The sequence below is a fragment of the Bos indicus genome, chromosome 14 (genome assembly GCF_029378745.1).
Source record: "Bos indicus isolate NIAB-ARS_2022 breed Sahiwal x Tharparkar chromosome 14, NIAB-ARS_B.indTharparkar_mat_pri_1.0, whole genome shotgun sequence".
Classification (NCBI taxonomy): domain Eukaryota; kingdom Metazoa; phylum Chordata; class Mammalia; order Artiodactyla; family Bovidae; genus Bos; species Bos indicus.
Genome location: NC_091773.1, coordinates 8,470,343 through 8,493,035, shown reverse-complemented (window position 1 = coordinate 8,493,035; position 22,693 = coordinate 8,470,343). Strand labels below are relative to the sequence as shown.

Here is a 22,693-nt window from a genome sequence, read left to right as displayed (position 1 = left end):
CTAGTCTCATGGGTGCTGGGAATACATCAGCCAAGGTCTTTGTCATTGTTTGGGGGCTACCAGAGCACGGAGGCCACCTGGACCTAACAATCGTGTGTGTGTTCAGCTGCTCAGTCATGTCCAACTCTTTGCAACCCCATGAACTGTATAGTCCTCCAGGCTCCTCTTGTCCACAGAATTTTTCAGGCAAGAATACTAGAGTGGATTGCCATTTTCCTCCTCTAGGGCATCTTTCCGACCTAGGAATCAAACCTGGGTCTCCTACATTGGCAGGCAGATTCTGCCACCAGAGCCACCTAGGAAGCCCAACAATTGTTAAACACTATGTGTTAACTACAAAGCCCTTGATGACAGAGAAGTGATTTACCACCCTGGACAGTTCTAGGCTTCAGTGGAAGAATAGGAGGAACTGCATGGGCCCAAGATGGCGTCAGTTATGCTAGCAGCTATACTCTGGTCAGCTTTGATTTTGTACTAGCGGCTAGAAGAGAGCTCCAAGAAGACTTCGGGATGCACCTTGTATGGGAAACAGTGTCAGGCTCAGGAGGGGCCTCAGTGTTAGGGTGGTGAGGCAGTTGTGGTCATGGTGAGTCCCTAGTAGGAGCAAGCACAATGAACACTCGAGCTCATACAAATAAACATCTTCTTTGCAGGTCTGACCCCCCTGGAAGGAACCCAGGACACCTTGACCAGCTTCCAGCAGGTCTATCTCTGGAAAGGTGAGCTCTGTGGTGGGGAGGGTGGTGAGCAGGACACCCATCACAGGAGGCCATGTGGCCCTACTTCTCATTCATGGGGCACTCTGCTCCCCAGAAAGAAAATGTAGAGATTTACTGTCCAAGTGAGTACCCTGTATGGAGAGAAGGGCCTCAATTCTCATCAGACACCAAAGTGTAAAACAAAAATGGAAAGTGTGGAAAGCCAAGGAGGGATGGAGTAAGCACTGGGTCCTGTGAGATCAAGTGCACTGACCACAAGGTGTCCCTGTCAGTAGGATGGGGGCTCTGAGGACCACACCCTACAGGAGGCCTTTCTCCTGGGGGCTCAGACCCAGCCGCCTCCCTCCTGGGGGCTCGGTCATCTCTCTCATCACGTTAGACTTGCCCCACATGCCTTTCACAGTCCCTGGCTCTGAGTAGGCACTTGGTCAATGTTCATAAACTCAAAGGAGGACAAACAAAGCAGTAAAGAATCCGCCTGCCAATGCAGGAGACTTGGCTTTGATCCCTGGGTTGGGAAGATCCCCTGGAGAAGGAAATGACAACCCACTCCAGTATTCTTGCCTGGAGAATTCAATGGACAGAGGAGCCTTGTGGGCTATAGTCCATGGGATCTCAAAGAGTTGGACATGACTGAATGAGCATGAACAACTTTTATAATATTGTATATAAATATACTTCAATTAAAAAAAAATAAAATTCTTTTAAATAGCTTGCTCGCTGGTGGAAAATTAAAGACTTGCTTCTCCCCAGGACATTTGCCCCACTAAACAGAAGCATCCCAAGGCCCACCCAAAACCCAATTCCCCCATCATGGAAGACCTGCTACTGACTTGGGAGTTTATTTAACTCTTTTGAATTCCATTTCATCGACTCTCCACCTGCCTGTTCTGGAATAAGTTATTTCAAGTCTCTGAGTCTCAGTTTCCTCAAGAGTAAAATGGAAATCTTACTCCTTATCTTCATGGAGTCTTGGGAAGACCAATGTTTATGAATGTACTCTGTTAACTCTGGAGGATTTTGCAAACGTTGATAATTCCAGCATCAAGGACAGTAATAGTTCTCTTATGGAGAAGTTGGTTGATGCTCCATAAAAAGACAAAGAATACAGAACTATGCCACTGGATTTTTTCACATCTTATTGGGACCCCTGGCTGTGGACCATGACGATTTCTCACATTGTCATTATCATTTGTTGACCAGAAGAATACCTCCCCTTTCCTCCCAAATATTAGAACAATAATCCCTTTTTCTCTCCTAGATTCTGACATGGGGTCTCGATCTGAGTCTATGGGATGCAGAAGAGACACGGAACCAAGGCCAGCATCTCCATCAGAAACAGGTACTCACCTCAAACTTCTTGATATACTTGGGGGTCTGGCTGTGGAGACAAGATGGTGATGCCAAGCGTCTGATCAGTGAATGGACCCATGATGGGTAAGCTGGAACTTTCAAGTCTGGGGCTGAGCAGAGCTGAGAGCTGTCTTCACAGATGAAGGCTGCCATTTGGGAGGGAGACAGAAATTCCACGTGGCTTGGGAAGACAGAGGGCATATCAGTGGTTCACATTTATAAAGAGGCAGATTTGACTCCTCAACTTCCTAACTGTGGGGTGGGCTGCTGCGGTCAGGACAGACAAGTCACGTGAGTCTGCAGGGAAATGGGCCAGAAGTGTCGTGAGCATGAGTCCTGCCTTAGTGAAAAGTTGACCCAGATGGCTCCCAGGTTTATTCCCCAGCAAAGATTCTAAGATTTTGCAACTCCATAATTTTTAGGACTTTCTGGGACCTTCTGAACTTTTCTTGCCTTACCAGACTCCCAGCCATATTGACTCCAAACCGGCTCTGGGTCATTCAGCCTGCAAGTGTGTGTGTGTGTGTGTATGTGTGTGTGTGTTTGTGTGCATGTGTACATGTGCACACATGCGTATGTGAGAGAGAAAGAGTCAGAAAGATAGAGACAGACAGACAGAGAGATTTGCCATGAGATAAAGCCAAAGGAAGTTGACTCACCCTTTCTTTTTCAGATTTGACAACAGGCCTTTTCTCCCCTGTGGACCTTATCCAGGTCATTGTCGATGGAAACGTATCCCTGCCCAGCCAGCAACACTGGCTTTTCAAACACTTATTTTCACTTCAGCAGGCAAACCTGTGGTGCCTTTCTCGTGAGTATCTTAGCTCTCATCCACCTTCTTCTCCACCCTGTGGTCAGGCAACACAGGCCTAGTTTAACAACTCTTGAGACATAGACAAGATCAAACTCAGAGATCACTTCAGTATTAGTGTCATGAGTGATACGGAAGACAGAACATAACCACATCTTCAGAAGCTAATTGTGCAGTCAGTATCTACTCTGCTCCCAGAACCTATCATCCAATCATCCAATCATCGGTCCATCCATCCATCCATCTGTCCAACAGTCCATCCATCCATTTATCCAACAATCCATCCATCCATCTATCAGTTCATCTATTAATCCATCCACCCATCCACCTATTAATCCATACATCCATCTATCTATACATCCATCCATCCAACAATCCATCCATCCATTCATCCATCTATCCAACAATTCATCCATCTATTCATCTATCCATCCATCCATACCTATCCATCCATCCATTTATCCATCTATCCAATAATCCATCCATCCATTCATCTATCCATCCACCCATTTATCCATCTATCCAACAATCTATCCATCCATCCATCTATCTATCCAACAATCCATCCATCCATTCATCCATCTATTCTCTACCCAATAGGTGTGTCCTGTGTTGAGTATGTGTTATGTTCTAGGCTCTGTGTTTGACCTTGGGGATGAGAAAATAAAAAGTGAATCAGTCATACCCCTCCCTCTCAAGGAGCTCACATGTACCAGAGCAAAGTTGGACATGAGAGTGAGAGCAGGGGAGACTATTCACAGCGTCACCAAGTTTTACATCCTGTGGTCTGTAGTCTGAGACCCTGACTGCCTCTGAGATGGTCCCGGCAGACTCAATGGAATTTCACCCTCTCTCCTCCCATATTGCTGAGTTTACAGCTGACCCCTCACCTTCCTGGCTCTGCCTTGGTTCAGAGCCACCTGGATTCCCTGTTTTCCAGCTGGCAGAACCCTGGTATTTTTCTTGAGCCTTCCAGACTGGACAGCCTCTACTGACTTGGGCCTCAGCCCTTCCTGGGAGGAAATCCCCACAGGGCATTTCCTCCCAGAAGACCCTGCAGGGATAACCCTCCCCCGACAGCCTCCCAGGGACTAACAGCCAACCTCTGTCTTGCCTGTAGGCTGTGCTGGAGAGCCCTCTTTCTGTCAGCTGGCAGAGGTAACGGACAGTGAGCCCTTGTACTTTACCTGCACCCTCTACCCGGAGGCCCAGGTGTGTGACGATATCCTGGAGTCCAGTCCCAAGGGCTGCAGGCTGATCCTGCCCCGAAGGCCAAGTGCCCTCTACAGGAAGAAAGGTGAGCTCTTGGTTGGATCATCCCAAACTGCATTTTCAGTGGGCTGCTGACTCTGTGGTTTTAGAAATATCCTGATCAGCTCTTCTTCTTTCCTAAGGGAAGTTACACAGGCTTTTTGTAGAGATACAGAGGCATTTAGAAATGTATCAGATTGACCAGAGAGAAGATGCTTGCTCTGGACTCCGCTGCTCTTAGAAATTATGTTTATTGCATATAGCAGTTGGAATTCCCATTGGGTGTTTATCAGAGAAAATCCCAACAGCTGTGGCTTCAACAAGACAGAAGTTGATTTTACCCTCTGGGAACATCAGTGATACTCTGGGGAGAGGGAGTCACCTTGCACAGTTTTCACTTCTTCTGTGGTGCTGTGATCTTCCACTTACTGTTCTGTCTTCTTTGCTGGAAGCCTTTCTCAGGTATCTGGTGACCCTTGGTTTTCCCCTTCAATGTAAGACAGGGGCCCAGAAGCTAACTGGGAAGCTCTGAGTGTGTGGTGGGAGCGTGTTGACCTTGGCTTTCTTTGTAAGAGGACGTAGTTGGGTTGCCCTTTGGGGAATCCCTCATATCTATGTGGACTTCCTTGGTGGCTTGGATGGTAAAGAATCTGTCTGCAATGCAGAAGACCTAGCTTCGATCCCTTCATTGGGAAGATCCTGTGGAGAAGGGAATGGCAACCCACTCCAGTATTCTTGCCTGGAGAATCCCATGGACAGAGGAGCCTGGCGGGCTACAGTCCACAGGGTCATAAAGAGTTGAACACAACTGAGTGACGAACACTTTCACATCTTTGTGTCTAGGCCTTTCCTCCAGAGGGATCTTGTATAATATCTGGCTGGGGGCATGAGCCTGGCTGCTTGTGGTTTACATGCCAAACAAGGTTGGCAAAATGGAGTCTCAATATTCACCACCTAGACTAACTGGAAAAAAAATTCCCTGGCTTCAGCAAGGTCCTCTCTGCACTGTAACTCACTCTGAGGCCCTTGAGAGACCTCACTTTTGTACAGTGGGAAGGGGTAGTTGTTGGAAAGAGACCACCTCTGGAGACATACCTGCTTCTTTAAAAGACTTCCAGGCCATTTTGCATCAGCTAACTTTCATCCCAGTACTGTGGATACATAAACCTTTCAGGACTCCAGAAGATTGTGTGTGTGTGTGTGTGTGTGTGTGTGCCCAGTCATGTCTGACTCTTTGTGACCCTATGGACTGTAGCCTAGGGCTTTCCCAGGTGGCACTAGTGGTAAAGAATGCACCTGCCAATGCAGGAGACATAAGAGACATGGTTCGATCCCTGGATCAGGAAGATCCCCTGGAGGAGGGCATGGCAGCCCACTCCAGTGTTCTTGCCTGGAGAATCCCATGGACAGTGGAGCCTGGTGGGCTGCAGTTCACAGGGTCACATAGCATCGGACACGACTGAAGCAACTTAACACACACGGACTGCAGCCTGCCAGGCTCCTCTGTTCATGGGATTTTCCAGACTATATACTGGAGTGTTGCCATTTCCTGTTCCAAAGATCTTCCTGACCCTGGGATTGAACCCTTGTCTCCTGCAACTCCTACATTGGCAGGCAGATTCTTTATCACTGAGCCACCTGGGAAGCCCTGCAGGTGTATAGAGTTGCTTCTTCCCACAGAAGGGTCAAGAATTCAGCCTTCTTAGGTTTATGAGGTCAATTTTTCCTCTGTATTTTTTCTAGCTTCCAAAATTTGTCTCTCTGTCTGATCTCCTATTCTCTTTTGCCTTGTGGGTGTATGCCTTTATAAAAATCCCTTTACTGTGATTTTAGTGAGATTTGGGGAGAGAACAGAGAGTAAGTCTATGGGTTTAATATGCTATCTTTAATCAGAAGCTCTCAGTATGGGTTTGTATACTTTGTCCCCTACAGAAGTATTTTTCTGGTTACAGTGCATCTTCCACTTAAATAATAAGATGTCTTTCTTCCTCTGTGTAGTTGTGCTGCAAGATAGAGTGAAGAATTTTTACAATCGCCTGCCATTCCAAAAGCTGACGGGGATTTCCATTAGAAACAAAGTGCCTATGTCTGACAAATCCATTTCCAGTGGGTAAGCTACTTCCGTTCATCCCTGCCCTCTACAATACTTATTATGAAGACCCTTCTATTTTCATAAAGAAGGTGATATAATATCAGTTAAAGACACAAGCATGAAAAACTGCAAAACGCAAAGCAAAGGGTGAAAAAGGAATAAATAGGCAACATGCAGGAGACCTGGGCTCTATCCCTGGGTTGGGAAGATCCCCTGGAGAAGGGAAAGGCTATCCACTCCAGTATTCTGGCCTAGAGAATTCCACGGACTATACAGTCCATGGGGTCGCAAAGAGTCCGACACAACTGAGGGACTTTCACTCTTTACTTTATTGACTAAGGTGGCTAAGGTCAGCGAACAATAATCAACACAACATTTAGCCCTGAACCTAAGGTCAGCTGATGCAAAAGGGGAACTTGACCCGTGGTTTTTTTTTTTTTTTTTTTTAGTCAATTAATGCAAATTTTCAAGCATTGAAATAAACTTGATCAGCAAAGTCTCCCTGCTGCATTCAGAACCCGGAGAGCAAGCAGAACTTTTTACAGGGCCAGAGGCATATAAGGACTTTTATTTAATTTTTTATTTAAAAAGGTCCTGTGGGACCTCCCTGGTGATGCAGTGGTTGAGACTCCGCACTCCCAACGCAGGGGGCATGGATTCAATTGCTGGTCGGGGAACTAAGATCCCACATGCTACACAGTGCAGCTGAAAAAAAAATTAAGAAAATTAAAAAATATATATTTTGTTATTGATTTAATTAGCTATAACTTAGTTGTTTTCATTGAACGTGACTAGTGTTTCTCTCCACTAGTCTGTGAATCTCACCTATCAGAATCACCAGAGGGCTTCTTATAACCCGCGGTCCTGGGTCCTACCCTGGACCACCCGAATCAGCATTTACAGGGGGCTCACGAATGTGAATTTCAACTAAGTTCTCCCTGTAGAAGTTAGAATTTAAGAGTCATCGATTTATGAACTATGGATCTGCAAAGTGTTGTTAACACATGAAACTATGCCCTGCTGCTGGCATTTAGAATTGGCTTTCGAAAATGGAGATTAAAAGATGATTAAAGATATCTGGCTGGGCACTGCCCATGCTGATGGGAGTGGGGAAGAAAGGGAGGGTGGAAAACAGGGATCTGCCTGGCCCTGGTGCTGGGTCGGGGGTTGCAGGAGCAGAGCTTGTATGTCTGGACTCAGGGAAGAGTTGTCACAGAGAGCAGGCCCCCAGAAGTCAGAATGACAGCGAGTCAGCCCACCTCGAGGATCCCGTCCAGCACAAACCTTCAGGCCTCCTCTTTCTCCTCTTTCGCCAGCTTCTTCGAATGTGAGCGATTGTGTGACATGGACCCGTGCTGCACCGGCTTTGGCTTTCTGAACGTTTCTCAGTTAAAAGGTAAGGGTGACAACAACTCCTTCTGTAAAGTACCCAGCACTTTACAGTCTAGAAACGTGTTCACATCTGTGTTGTTGTTTGGTCGCTCAGTCGTGTGCGACTCTTTTGTGACCCCATGGTCTGTAGCCCACCAGGCTCCTCTGCCCATGGGATTTCCCAGGCAAGGATACTGGAGTGGGTTGCTGTCTCCTTCTCCAGGGGAACTTCCTAACCCAGGGATCGAATTCGCATCTCCTGCGTTGGCAGGCAGGTGGATCCTTTACCATCTGAGCCACCAGCGAAGCCCTGTTCACGTCTATGGTCTGACCTAATCCATAGCATCACCTCGTGGGGGCTTGAGAAAGGGCAGGTGGCTGGTAAATGTGGGAGCTGGGACAGGGTTGCTGGTCCAGTACCCAGTCAGCTGGACACCACACTTCCGCCTGACCCAAGTAGCCTTCTTGCCTTGGCTCACTGAACTGTCTTCTGCTTGCTTTTCAAGACCTGGGTCAGGTAGCTTGGTGGGCTGAACTTGGAATCCCTCCATATGATCTGCATTTGAAACTTGATTCTGTCACGTACTAGACGAATGATCCTGGATGAGCCACTGAGTCTCTCTGAGTCTCAGTTTCCTCATCTGTAAATAGAGATACAAGTGCCAGCCTCCTCATAGGCTTCTGTGGGGATGAGCGGTATGATGCATACAGAGCCTTAGCACAGCTCCAGGCGCATGAAGGACGCTTGACAAGCATGTGTTGCCCCCACCACCGTGTTCTTAGACCAGAAACTCACTAAGGTAGCAGGGTTTTCATCAGTGGCTAAGATCATCCCTGGAATAGGGCGCTTCACCCCACATGTCTGCTGAAGGATGAGTTTGCAGAATTTCTCTCATTCAGTTAGAATCTCCCGTCGTGATCATTTCCCTGGTCCTGGTTACTTTTTGCTCCAGGAGGAGAGGTGACATGCCTAACTCTGAACAGCTTGGGCCTTCAGACATGCAGCGAGGAATATGGAGGGGTCTGGCGCATTCTGGACTGTGGCTCCCCAGACACTGAGGTCCGTACCTACCCCTTCGGATGGTACCAGAAGCCTGGTAAGTGACCTGCCCTGAACAGCTACACAATTATTGCTCAGTGCCCCTGGGGAGTGGACATTATTTCCTCCATTTTAAGATGAAGAGAGTACGGTACAGAAAGTGGAAGTTATTTGACCCAAGCCACATAGCCAGCAGCAAGCAGAGTCAGGTCACAAAACCCAGCTCTGACGACTCCAAACTTCTCTCTTCCCCTTTTTATGCTGTGCCTGGTGGGTCTTCCACATCCCACGAGCTATTGGATGTGAAACTGTCTAGACGCACTGTCTGGCTGGTTTTCCCCCAGCTCAAGTTAACTGGCCATAGAGGCAATTGACTAATAAATTGAAAAAATAAAACTGACTAATAAACTAATAAATGAAATCAATGGTAGGTTGGCCACGTGTTCCAGAACCATGTCCAACCCTAGAGACCTGGGATCGGGCTCCTTGGTGGAATCTGGTCCTTGACACTTCAACATGAGTCTACTAATCCCAAGACATTTTGTCACTGCGGAGCAGATTTTTTTGGAGTTGGTTGTTATCAGGCTGAGTGGAATCCTCTTTGCTCCCTCCTTGAGCATCCTGTGTTCTGAGTTCATTCTATCTATAACTTTTATTTTATCTTAACATCTTGAAGTGTTTTAAGAAAAACATCAGGACTATATGATGAAATAGCCTCAGTGGGTTTCTATGCATGTGTGCTAAGTTGCTCAGTTGGGTCCGACTTTTTGCGACCCCATGGACTGCAGCCCAGAAGGCACCTCTATCCATGGGATTCTGTAGGCAAGAATCCTGGGGTAGGTTCCCATGCCCTCCTCCAGGGGATCTTCCCCACCCAGGGATCAAACCCATGTCTCCTGCAGCTCCTGCATTGCAGGTGGATTCTTTACCGCTGAGCCACTGGGGAAGCCCTGGGTTTCCATGAGGGGGAGGAGGGGTAATGTGCCATATAGAGGAGGCTTTAACTAACTCACAGAGGCTAGGGCATGAGCACCTGCCTAGGTTGGTGGCTCCACAGGAGATCCAAAGCCAGCTGTGGGTATTTAGGGCCTTCAGAACTGAACTCTCACCGCTCAATGCCTCCTTGCCCATCCGTCCTCTCACACCTCTTCCCATCTCCTCACCCTACCTACCAAAGGCTGGAAAATGTAATTTTTCATCTTTCCATTGCACAGGGAAGGGCTGGGTAAAAAGAAGCTAAGACATAATTCATTTGTTCAGAAATATGGGAATCAGACCAGAGTGTTACAACTTCTTGGCAGGACTCAGCCAGGAAAAGTATTCAAGGTGGTTATTGTCCCAACTCTTTTCCATCTGTTCTGTTTCTTTCTATCTGACTGCAGAGACTATTAACTTTTTCCGACATATATTTCAGAGGGTCAGGTTGAGGACTCAGGAGTTCTGACCAGGGCATTGACCGAGCATCAGCCGTGCCTCAGGGATCTCTGGTTTTCTAAATCCAGCCTTGTTCTTTGGAGTCTTCTTGTGAGTATGCCTGGCTGAATGCAAGCACTTTACAAGTGTTATCCCATCTAATCCTTACAAGCACTATTAGATGAGGAAACAGAGGTCCATGGATGCTAAGTCACTTTCCCAAAGTCATACAGAGCAGGTAAATGATGGAATTTGGACTCAGGATTGTTGGACTTTGTCAAAAAGAACCAGGTCCAAATAACCAACTGTATAACCAAATGATATAGCTATATTCAGCTATGTGACATATTCACTAAGATGTAATGGCTGAGTATGAATACGATATGATTCCTATCCTCCAGCTGCTCAACTTAAGGAATAATTGATGTTGTTGCTGTTTAATTGCTCAGTTGTGTCCAACTTTGTGGCCCTGGGGACTGTAGCCTGCTAGGCTCCTCTGTCCTTGAGTTTTCCCAGATGAGAATACTGGTGTGGGTTGGCCATTTCCTTCTCCAGGGGATCTTCCTGACCCAGGGATCCAACCCACATCTCCTGTGGATTCTTTACCACTGGGCCACCTGGGAACCCTAAGGAGCAATTGCAGACTGTAACTAAATAAGCCATTCTAGTTCTGGATTGCTCATAAGTTTAGAAGTTTTGAAACTCTTTTGAGTGTCCATACTGAGTCATACATTGTGCTGGGCAATAGGAAATGTGAAATTAATAAGATGTAGTCATTTTTCTTATTATAGATGCTCACATCCTAGTAAGGAGGTCGTGGGCGTATATGATTAACTGTTGCGTCCTAGACTCAGGACCAGAACAGACATGCATAAGGTGTTGTGGGAATACAGGAACAAGAAACTAGCCCTGCTTCCAAGAGGTGGAGATCCATTACTGACAGCCTCCTGCAAGCCCTCTTTCATGCTTCAGGGACCACTCCCTGTAGGTTTTGGTCTGCTGGCCTGGAGCCGCCCTCGCAGGCAGGTTTCCACACTGCACACTGCCTGTTTTCAGTGCTTGGGTGAGTGGGGTGAAAGATTTTAAAATGCCATAATGGCATCAGTTTCTCAGGACCTCTGGCTGGAAAACACCCTGAGATGTGTATGGCTCAAGGCCATTCTGGTGTGGGTGGCTCTGAATCTCCAGTTTCAAAAGAGTGGAAGAAAGAGGGCTGGCTGACACAGAGTTTTGGTGACCTGGTGTGACCCATGGCTCCCATCAGTGGAAAACCAGGTTCTCGCCAGTCCATCTTTCTCCCTTAAGTCATCTTCATCAGAAGCAGGTGGTGGGGTAGGTCTTAAGACGATGAATGATCTCCTCCTAAGACCCAGGCAGAGAAAAGGAATATTATTCAAGGAAACTAGTTCCATTAATTAGACTGTTCTTGTAGTTCAGTCACACTGATCCAGTACAAAGTCACCTTTTGATTTCTGATATATTTTGACCCAAAACACAGTCATCTTCTGGATTCTGCACCTTAGTATGGCCTTGTATTCTGTTTTCTGTTGTAGATAGAACTGCACCAGTGTAACTCTGGAAAACCCAACAAACAAGCTGACATTGTCATTACTTTCTCCCCATCCTCGTCTTTGTATTAGACAGTCACGCACAGTCACAGGAAGAAGGGGCCCCGCAGGAGCAGCGAGGCTGCACAGAGGGTCCTGCACCTGAAGGGCGACCTCTCAGTCAGCATTGGCACAGGAAACATGGGTTTTACAAAGGAATTCTTGCAAAGAACTTCTGTAGTAGATTTTGCCCTGGCTTCAAATCCATGGCTTGGTCGTGTAGCATTCTGCCATCTATGGTTTTTTGCGGGGAGGGGACATGACCTTGAGCACTGACCTCTGAGAGCAGGTACTTCAGGGGAGAGTGAGATTCCTCTTGAGATACTGCTGGGGGGACCCTGTTGCTAAACTCAGAGAGGCAGAGACAAGAGGGGTGCACAGTGCACGATGAGGCAGGGAGCGTGGTCAAGGACCTCAGGGCAGAAACCCAAACCCAGAGAGAGAGAGATGACAGATGGATGGATAGATTGATACAAAGATAGATAGATGATAGATCTATGAGCAGATAGATAAATAAACAGATGATGGACAGGTAAATAGATACATACATACATGTATACACACACACACATACATATTCCCTGGTGGCTCAGACGGTAAAGAATCCACCTGCAATGCAGGAGACCTGGCTTTGATCCCTGAGTTGGGAAAATCCTCTGGAGAAGGGAATGGCTACCTACTCCAATGTTCTGACTGGGAGAATTCCATGGACAGAGGAGCCTGGCAGGCTACAGTTTATGGGGTCGCAATGAGTCAGACACGACTGAGCCACTTTCACTTTCATATATACACCGGCACATAGTTACTTAGATGGACAGAAAGCATGCCTTCTCTCTGACATCTATGTTGAGTGATGAGCATGGACTCCTGACTTGACTCCAGGCTGAGAACCAGACATGAAAAGCGTAACCCAGGGCCTGTACCTAAAGAACTGGACAGAAGAAGGGGAAACGAAAGGCTGTTTGTTGAGCTCCTAATATAATAATAATATGTTCTGATGCTCAGTTGTGTCCGACTCTTTGCAACCCCATGGACTGTAGCCTGCCAGGCCCCTCTGTCCATGGGATTCTCCAGGAATAATACTGGAGTGTGTTGCCATACTCTCTTTCAGGGGGTCTTCCCGACCCAGAGATCAAACCTGGGTCTTCTGCATTGCAGGTGGAGTCTTTACCATGAGCCTCCAGGGAAGCCCCTATTACACGTCAAACACCCTGGAAGCACCAGCGATAGAAGGTCCTTCCCCAAAGGGTCAAGCCTGGCATGGGAGGCAGACGTGAGAGAAGGAACATTTCTCAGGCATTTAGTGATGCCAGAAACACTTCTGCAGTGCTCTCCCCGTGTTCGCTAGGACCGCTGTGGGGCTGGTGCTCTCCTAGCCCCTCATCAGGAGTAATTACTCCTTCTATCCCAGAGAACGGCTCAGCCCTCTGGCTTGTCTTACTGTGGGGAGATGCAAGGGGGCTTCTGGAGCACAAGAGGGGGCCAAGAAATGTTGTTCTACAAGGGATTGCACCAGAGCCACTCCAGGGGGCATCTGGGCCGAGATGGAGGCGTGTCGGGTGGAGGGTGCAGGGACAGTGGGTAGGATGGCCATGGTTCTGCCCTGCAAGCCCCGGATGGGCCCCCAGAGACCTGCACGCAGGTGACACGACCCTGGTACTGAGCTGTGTTCTCAGAACGAAAATGGAAGTCAAGTTCCTAGGAGCCCGGAGAGAGGCACCAACCTAGAGCAGCGAGCGCCCAGAGGGGCCGCTCAGAGAGCCATGTGATTTCTCACTGCTGTCCAGCACGAACAGAAAGTTCCAGGGATCTGAGCACAGAACCCAGAGGCCCAGGCTGAGTGACTGTGGATGCAAATGAGGCTGTTTGCAGCCCCTTCCGGGGAGGGCGGCAGTACTCAAAGAGGAAGCATCTTAACAACCAGGGTGGGAATGGAAAGGGAAGAGGCTGCTCTGTGGTCCAGCTGTCTTGGGGCTCTGGGCTGCCTGCAAGGGGGCGCCTCTGGGGCTCCGGTACCCGCTGGCTGCTCTCAGAGGGGAACTGAGCTGCTGTTCAAACCCCTCCCCACCCCCTCCTCCCACCCCCTGCAGCCATGTGTGGCCTGCAAGTGGGGCAGGGTCTTTGGTTTGTTTACAAAGTCAAATGCGGCTTCTAAAAAAACCCAATAGAATCCTCCCACTTCCTCTCCTCTTCTGCTAAACAAGTGCACTTGGACCCTGTAGATAGATATTCTAGATACGGGAATGACTTGGAAAGGAAGTGACCAGCTCTTCTAATTATGCCTCTGCAGCCCACATAGAAACTACTGCATGTAGGAGAGTTTACTGTCTAATTCATTCCTCAGCATCACTCACATCCCAGCACGTGCATCTGCCATTTGCTTAGCACCCCGTTGGCTCCTTGGCTAGGCTAGTGTTTGGCGGGCAGCGTCTTATTTAGCCCCCAAACCACGTGATGAGGTGGGGTCTCTCCTTATCCTCCTTTTCTGGTCTGCTGGCAAATGTGTTACAATTAGGGAGGGCTGGGCAGCTGCAGGGCGAGGTGTCATTGTTGCCACTTTCTGTGGTGTAAATACCCCAGCTGCAGCCCATTTCAGGCCACCAGCTTGATGTCACTGAAAGCAGAGTTGGGAAGAAGCAAGAAGGGTGGCCATCCTCTTGCTTAACAAGCATAAATTAACTGAGCAACTGGCTCAAAGTTGCACAGTGCGATTCTCTGTAAGAGGGCCCCCAGGGAATGAGGCTGTTGAGATTTTCAGTGCCCCAGGGGGCCCAGGGAAGCTGAGAACTTTCAGGGTTCAGCTATTCCTGTACACTGAAGAAGGTCCCACCCAGAGGGTTGACAGCACCCTGTCAGGAAGCACTGTGGGGGCTGAGAAAGAGTAAGTAAGGCAATAGCAGCAGATCTAGGTGATAAATACCTGGACGTGAATATGGTAATTCTCCCCGTGGACAGCTTGCCTAACTGTTCTCACAGCCTTGGGTATATAGAGTTTCTGGCCATTCATTATGTTGTATAAATCTTTCCTTCGCAAACTGAGCTTGCTTTGAATTTCCAGACAGACTTCCAGAAGGAGAATCACTGGGCCCAAGGGGGTGGACGTCGAATGCCCTTGTTACAGATCCGTCAAATAATTGTTCTCTGGAGTGTGCTGATTCTCAGGGTCTTTTCTCTGAGAAAGCAAAGATGGACATTTAAATGAACACACTGGCCCCCTGGGTACCGTGGAGGGTGGCGGATGGTTCTGAGTTTTGTGTGAGGAGCTCACAGGACGCTGGGTGACGGAAGCCTTGGCCCAGTGACCCTCAGAGTGAGTCTGTGGACCAACAGGGTCAGCGTCACCTGGGAACTTATTAGAAATGCTGGATCTTGGGCCCCAGCCCACACCTGCTGGACCAGACACTCGGGGTGAAGCTCACACAGTGTGGGTCACCAAGCCCTCCAGGGGATTCCAATGTCCGCTGAAGCCTGGGAACCAGGCTCTAGAATGATGACCGGGAGCAGGTGCTTTCAGGCAGATGGAGCCAAGCAGAACGGACAATACCTGAGGCTCTAGAACTAATGGAGGCTGGGTCACGGCATGCCTGACGAAAGTGAGGAAGGCAGAGGAGGAGAGGGGACGGGAGGGGACCCAAACCGGGGCACTGGGGACCAGATGGAACGTGACTCTGACTCAAGGCTTTCGTGGAGGCAGACAAGCCTGAGCATCAGTGACAAGGATGTGTTACTACAAAGACTGATATATTTTTTTTTAATTTTGCTTCACCTACAATTTCAGTAGTGCTGAAATTTTAAATTTTATTTTTTTCTTTTGGCCATGCCCCAAGGCATGTGGGATCCTTGTTCCCCAGCTAGGCATGGAACCCACACCCCCTGTGTTGGAAGCTCAGAGTCTTAACCACTGACTGCCAAGAAGTCCCTAAAAGGGCGATATTAAGAGTAAATAGTGGCCAGCATTTATTGAGTGCTTACTGTATGCCCAAAGCTTCACATACACTAACTCATCTAAGCCTCAGAGCCCTAAAGGAGATACTATCATTACTCCCATTTTACAGACAGGGAAGCTGAGGACAAGGAAGGTCACCCTGGGTTCCTGACCCTTGACCCTGAGCCTCACCCATGACCCTTGACTGCTGACCATGCTGCCCTGTGGCTCAGAGAGGGAGAAGGTCTGGCCACACTCTTGGTCTGGGCCGTTGGGAGAAAAGGATGCAGTGGCTTTGAAGACTGTGATCTGTTCAGTAAGGGGAGAGGCAGGGGAGGGGGCAGTTAGCACTGATGGGCACCTCCTGGGTGTGTGCACTTTCTCATTTAATTCCGACATCATCGCCTCATACCAGTGCCCGAAGCTGGGGATGGAAGAAGCCAGATCACTAGTCCATTGGCCCTGCTTCTAGGCGGCACATGGAGGTTGGAGCCCAGGTCTGTCTGCCCACCTGCTCCAGTTCTGTCCACCTGCCGCAGTGCCTGCCATGAAGAGCTGCCGTCTTGTGGCCTTCACCCTGTGCCTGGCCCGATACTACCTCCTGTCGTGCTCACCGCAATTCTCAGCATAGGCTGTGTCATCCCCGTCGTACAGATGTGGAAACTGAGGCCCAGAGGGGCTAAGTGCTGCCCCTAAGTGAGTCAGCTCAGCAGTGATGTGGCATTTCCCTTGTTCACCGCATATCTCTAGGTGACCACTCTCTGGAACATGGATGGTCTGTACTTTTGCACCTCTGGCTTTGGCAAATGGTGTGAAAATAAGTGCTACATGTCACTCGTAGGCAAAGCTGTGAGAGCAGGGGTAGCCTTGTCCTTGCCCTGCTGCAGCGTCTGGGAGGCAGGGGTGTGATGGAACCTCCCCTTGCCAGGGGCTTGAAGGGGGTTGACACAGAGGAGAGCCCCCAGCACCTGCAGGAGGTATGTGGCTCAAGGGAGAGGAGGCCCTTGGTTGCTTTAAGCCCCTGAGTTGTTAGGATGTCCCTTCATCTCAACCCACCCCATCCTGGCCACATGGGAGTGGGACCAGGTGCTGGGCACACTGTCTTGCCTTCCACGCACGACTTTGTGCCACCAAGTAAGACCACTCTTCCTGCCTTCAGGGCTCAATGATCCAAAGAGTCACAAAGAGCTAAAAGGCTGTCTTTGTCTTCTTTTCAGTTTCTCCAAGTGATGCTCCCAGTTTTTGCCCTTCGGTGGCTCTGCCTGCCCTCACGGAGAATGGTGAGTCCATGGTCTTTGTCTCTCCTGTGTGAAGCTGACTTTCTCCTCACTTCCGTCCAAGAGTTTATAGCTCACGGGAGCCCATCACATTTCTGACCTTAAGCTCCTCTCAGTTAGACACATGCATGGAAAGGGCAAATACCAGCACCACACCCATTTCATAGACGAGGAAACTTGCAATGGTTAAGTGACGGCCAAACAACGCAGCCAAGCCGAGGCCGAGTGGGATGGGAGCACGGCACAGTAAGTCTGCCACACATGTATGGGTTCCATCCCAAGAGCGTGTTCATAAGTCTGACAAAGTTAGCCTAGGTACCCAGCTAACACAATGGGCTATACAGTAGTGTACTGTAATAGGTTTATAATGCTTTTTGCACAAATAATGCATACAAAACAAACACAAAAAACGAAACATGTTTAATCTTACAGTCCACTACCTTGAAAAGTATCGTAGTACAACACTATGGCTGGCGTGTCTTAGCAGTGCCAGCTATTTCAGTGCTGCCTTTACGCTTGTTTCTGGACATCTTGGGGTTGAAGTAAAGATACTGCACTACTGTACTCTATGCAGTTCTGTACAGTAAAGTACACAAAACACTACTGCTTATAGAGGACGCATGCACCTGACCGTGTGCACCAGACGCGTGAACTTACGTGATTGGGCATGCGCACGGGACGCTTGCATCTTTTAAAGTCTGCAACTTGAAGGTCCGCGTGTGAGGGGTTTCCTGGTACTCCTGCTTTCGTTCTGAGGTTTGTTTTCACCGTATGGCGTGGTGACGAGGCCTGCACGACCCTGGGGCCATGTCAGGAGCCATGGTGTTTGGGCCCCAAAGTGAAAGGAGTCCGGTCTTCTAGGTGCAGAGGAGTTGGGGCTCAGAGCCCCGGGTGCCCCCGTGTGGCACAGTGACCTCAGAGGCCGGGCACTGGCCCCGAGCTCAGGAGCACGGGCAGGCGTGCTGTCCCCTGAGGCTGCTGTCCCCTTCCACACCTGGCCCCGTGCCCACCACCGCTGGCCCCATGTGCTGCCTGGGCGGTGGGAAGCGTGGGGTGCTGGGCGCTGGGTGGGGCAGGGCGGGAGTGGGCAGGCCAGCGTGGGCCTCGCTGCGCATCCCGCTTCTGCTTCCGCTTAGTCAGGAAACCCGAGACTCTCATCATTCCTGTCCGGCGACACGATGTCTGAGGGGCGCTAGACGTGTGTCATTATGGCCCTGGCTGAAGGGACAGAATGTGGCTCATGTGGGAGGGAATCGTTTCTAGTCAGGGCTGGGCTGAGAGTATAAATGTCCTCAACCGTGTCGTCACTTCCTTCACTCAGTGAAAAGAGCTAACTTTATGTGTTCTTTTATCCCCCTGAGCATTCTATTCAGAATATCAATGTCTAAGCACTTACAGATTTCATGTCTAAGACTTTCGATCATCACACCAACCTCTAAAGGCAGGTTCTATCTTCCTATTTGTTAATTACAGAAAAATGCAAACAATACCAGAATACAGAAGGAAAAAAAAAAAAACCCACAGGATTATTTAGAAGTTACTCCATGTCAGCTAATTTTTTGGTTTATTTCCTAATCTCTTTAGATTTGTGTGTGTGTGTGAAAAGTAGTTGTAATCTCTTATCAGCGTTTTGTTTTTACCTAATATTGCATCACGTGTAGATTTCCAAACTGCTGTAGATGTGCTGACCATTCCTGCATACACGTGTATATTCATTCATTCATTTGATCAAGCTCTTACCCCTAAAATGCTCCCACTCTGGTGATGAAGAATCAAAGACAGAATAGTATCAGCCACAACTGTCATATAATTCACTAACTTATTCCTCTATTTCTGGGCATTTGATTGTTTTTGACTCCTCACCACCATGAAAACATCATAAGAATCCCTTTGTGCATAAAGCTCTTGGCAATGTCCAGATTATTTCCCGGTGGTGGTGGGAGTACCTTCTCTGAAGCAGAATTACTGGGCTTGAAAACTCTAGATTTTAAAACTCTAGGTCTATATTGCCAAATTAGTCCCAAACACTTGACTGTAGTTTCATACTTGCCTGCAGTGAATCAAAGTGCTTTTTTTTCACGTGCTTAGAATTCTTAAATACTATGACTAAGAAATCATTTATTAAATTTATGGATAAAGAAAGTGTTGATATCTTATGTCAAATATATACTGTTAGATAGGAATCAATCGATGTATAAGCATCTTCAGGTGATTTTACAATGCTTCCAGTCTGTTTTTGGTAAGATTTGTATTACTGAGACTTGGATCACCAACAAAAGGAAAAGGGTGTAGAATTCCACATCGCTCTTCATGAACACACAAAGTCTATGGATCTGGGTAGATGTTTTGAAAGTGGAATGAGATGTCACAGTATTTTCAAATATGCCTTGGACGAGTGTGGTTTGAAAGCAGAAGAGGTGTGGGGCCAACATTCCACCTGCACACAGAGCTCCCAGGTTGGAATTAAGAGTGCGAGCTTGTTTGTTTGATGTGTCAGAGGCGGGAGTGTCGTTCTGCCTTCAAGGTATTGGTGCCTGTATGTGATGCTGACACGGATGGTTTGCACACACATGCAAACATACACCAGGCATATGTAAATCCCTCATCTTTATGCACTTTTTATTCAGGGAGAAAAGGAAGTATTTATTAAATGCCAAACATTGCATAAATCATTTAATGCTCAAAAGAAAGTGAGATGGTCACAGGGTCTATTTTTCAAATAAGGGGTCCGAGGCTCCATTAGGGTAAATGAGCACACTGGGACTGGAACCCATGTGTATCTGGCCCCACTAAGAGTTAGATGAAAATGTTTGGTTTGAGTTTCTGGAAAGGGTGACAGAGATGAACTTCCCCATCTCAGACTTGTCTGGAGACCTTTTAAAGTCTTGGCCTTGTTTCTGTTATGAAGTGGTGTGTATAAGCTGCCCCTTCAACATCTACTTGAAAAGGGGGATTCTGATGCGATGATGGATGGATGAATGTGGATGGAGGAGTCAAAGGTGACCTGTGAAACCTCAGGGGCCTGTCTTGGGTACATACTCTGTGCTAGGGACCTCTCTAAGATCTTGGTTTGTGTTGCTCCAAAGAAGGTTTCTAACACATTAGCGGGTTTGAAGACAGCAAAGTGGAAGTGTTAGTCTCTCAGTTGGATCCAACTCTTTGTGACTCGTGGACTGTAGCCCGCCAGGCTCCTCTGTCCATAGGATTCTCCAGGAAAGAATACTGGAATGGGTGGCCACTTCTTCCTCCAGGGCATCTACCTGACCCAGGGATTGAACTCGAGTCTCCTGCATTGCAGGTGGATTCTTTACCCCTGAGCCACCTCCATAATGAGCTTCAAAAAGACTCAAACACTCTCCATTTGGACTGAGGTGGAGATGCATGGTGCGTGGACAAGCTAGGCTTTGAGAAAATAAGGATAATTGTGTCATCTATGTGTCGAGAGCCATTTTACTCTCATAGGGAAAATTGTATGTTTTTTTAAAATAGGCAAAACGGCAAAGATGCTATTCCTTCGTAAGAGAAAAGGTCCATTGCTTCTTAAAAGATCCATGACAACCAGTCCGGAGCGATGTTCAGGATGTTGGAGGCTTCCTGTACGATGGCCACTATCTCCCTGTCCCCTGCAGGCCAAGCCTGGAGTCTTTCAAGGGGTGATTCCCAGGATAATTGCTTGTCGTTCACTATTTCAGAAGCTCTTCTTTTAGTGGTATCGTTGAAACAAACTGAGTATTTAGAGTGCAAGCCAGAGGAAAACACAGAATGTGAGTTTTAGAAAATTGTGTCTATGCTCTGAGTTTCTTTCACCTGAGGAATTCAAAACACCCTTTAAAGTACACCCCAGCTCTTGACTGTGAGCACAGGTTGCTACCGGCAGATCAAGGGTGTGGGTGAGGCTGCAGCTTGAGAGGGTGAGAGGTGTGGCTGAAGAAGATGCCTGGTCAAAGTCTGCCCTGCTCAGCTTCCCCAGCCTGCAGCTCAGCAACAGCGACAAAGTCTGAACTCCAGGTTGATGGAGATAGAAGTGGCTGTGCCAACAGTCTTTCTTGGGGACACACGATTGTAGTCAATCAACTTTGTCTGCTTGGCCTCCGTCCTTTCCTGGCTGTGCCAAGGGGCTGATGGAATTCAGTTGATCTGTTCTGCAAATGTTTTCCGTTAAGCTGGAGACAGAATTGTGTGATCCTAAAATATGCCAGCACTGGCAGGGAGCGTGTGTCTGATTGAAGGAAACATCGGGGCATTCTGGTGTGGCCATGGGCTTTGAAGTCCATCCACCCGGCTTCCAATCCTGCCCCATCACTTAACCACTGGGCATTCCGGAGCCAGATTCCTCAGCCTCCTCAAGCCTCTGTTGGCCTCTGTAAAGTGAGGATGGTGAAATATCAGTCCAGTAGGCTTGTGTCGTAGAATAAAGAGTACAAGGCTCGGCACAGAACCTGGTAAGACTGGGTGTTCAAGAAATGTCTGTAATAATTCCCAAGCCCAAACCCATCCTTTTACAGAGGAGGAAACAAGCAGAGAGAAAGAATGACTCTCCCACGTCACAGCCAGTTAATGTTTCCATTATTGTGTATCTAGCAACTTAATCTGTCAATCATTGTGTGAAGTTCTTCCATATTTTCATACCCTAGGAGGTGTGCACCCTTATGTCCATTTTACAGACTTGGAAACTGTGGGTCATAGAGGCCCAGGGTCATAGAATTCATGAATGCATGAATGGTAGACCCAGGATTCAAACCCAATCTGATCCAAACCCAGAGTCTCTCCATTGAAGATGCTGACTGTTGCTGGTTGGGTCCCCCAGGAATCAGACTCGGCAATCAGAACGCAGGTCATTTTTTTAGGAAATGGAATCAAGGGGTGAAGAGGAAAAGAGAAGGATGGAGAGAGAACTTGAGCTTCAGTGTGACTTTAGCTTAGTTGATCTCTGGGGATGCTGGGATGACCTTTAAACTTGTTACACCCTCACATTGGTCACACATAGATATGGCTGCCCTTCTGGGGTGCCACCCTTCCTGCAGGGGTCTCTGCCAGCAGCTGGGGAAGAGCCCTTCATTCCTGAAGAGGGGTCTGGAGGACATCACAGCCTGCATCCCAGGGGCGCTATACTTTAATGATCTCATCTGGGGCTCATTTGAGGCTGGGATGGGAGCTGTTAACAACTTTGTCCTGCAGCGACCCTGGGGCCCTGTCACCTGCCTGCCATAGCCACTAGCGTGGTGACGCGTTAACCACACACACGCCAGTTCTTCATCCTTCTGGTCCTTGGGCTGAAAGGGCCATGTGAGCAGGCACTGACTCCAACATTGCCTCATGTTTGCATAAAACTTAAATTCCAAAATGCAGAGCTGATGTGTGCACATGTATGCAGAGATACACAGCCTTTCTCTGGACCTCACAGTATAGACTCTGTCCCTATTCATGGAAAGTGGTGTCCAGAGGTGGAGTCCATATCCCAGGGCCCAGCGAGGCGAGGTTGGCAGGCACTCACTCTTTCCTGTCTGCAGCCTGTTGAGGGCACTGAGTCTAGCTGGCAGTGGCAGTGCCCACCTAGACCAGTGCTTGCAGCCGGGATGCCCATCTGCCCCGGCCCCGCGCTGCCTGGGTGGCTGTGACCAGCAGGACTGTGTGTACTCTGGGCCGAGCCTCGCATAGGGCAGCTCCCCTGGACCCATGCCCTGCTGCTCGGAGACCCAGGGACTGAGATGGAGAAACGGCTGGCAGACTGGAATCCCAGCCACAGCAGAGGGAAGTAAAGTGGGACACAGGCGGAAACTTCCCTCAGCTTGGAAGGCTTCATTTCTCTCCACGGAGGCAGGAGGAAGCCTCGGG

At 48.5% G+C, this 22,693-nt stretch overlaps 1 protein-coding gene across 1 annotated transcript in view; it reads left to right on the top strand.

Annotated features, from left to right (window-relative positions):
- Nucleotides 1-22,693, top strand: part of TG (thyroglobulin) — a 235,968-nt gene that overhangs the window by 73,852 nt on the left and 139,423 nt on the right. Inside the window, exons 28-35 of the mRNA XM_019974011.2 lie at nucleotides 654-719; nucleotides 1,981-2,061; nucleotides 2,746-2,883; nucleotides 4,004-4,180; nucleotides 6,133-6,244; nucleotides 7,543-7,622; nucleotides 8,551-8,694; nucleotides 16,799-16,861. Coding sequence (XP_019829570.2) covers nucleotides 654-719; nucleotides 1,981-2,061; nucleotides 2,746-2,883; nucleotides 4,004-4,180; nucleotides 6,133-6,244; nucleotides 7,543-7,622; nucleotides 8,551-8,694; nucleotides 16,799-16,861 — 861 coding nt within the window. The remainder of the gene's footprint in view (nucleotides 1-653; nucleotides 720-1,980; nucleotides 2,062-2,745; nucleotides 2,884-4,003; nucleotides 4,181-6,132; nucleotides 6,245-7,542; nucleotides 7,623-8,550; nucleotides 8,695-16,798; nucleotides 16,862-22,693) is intronic.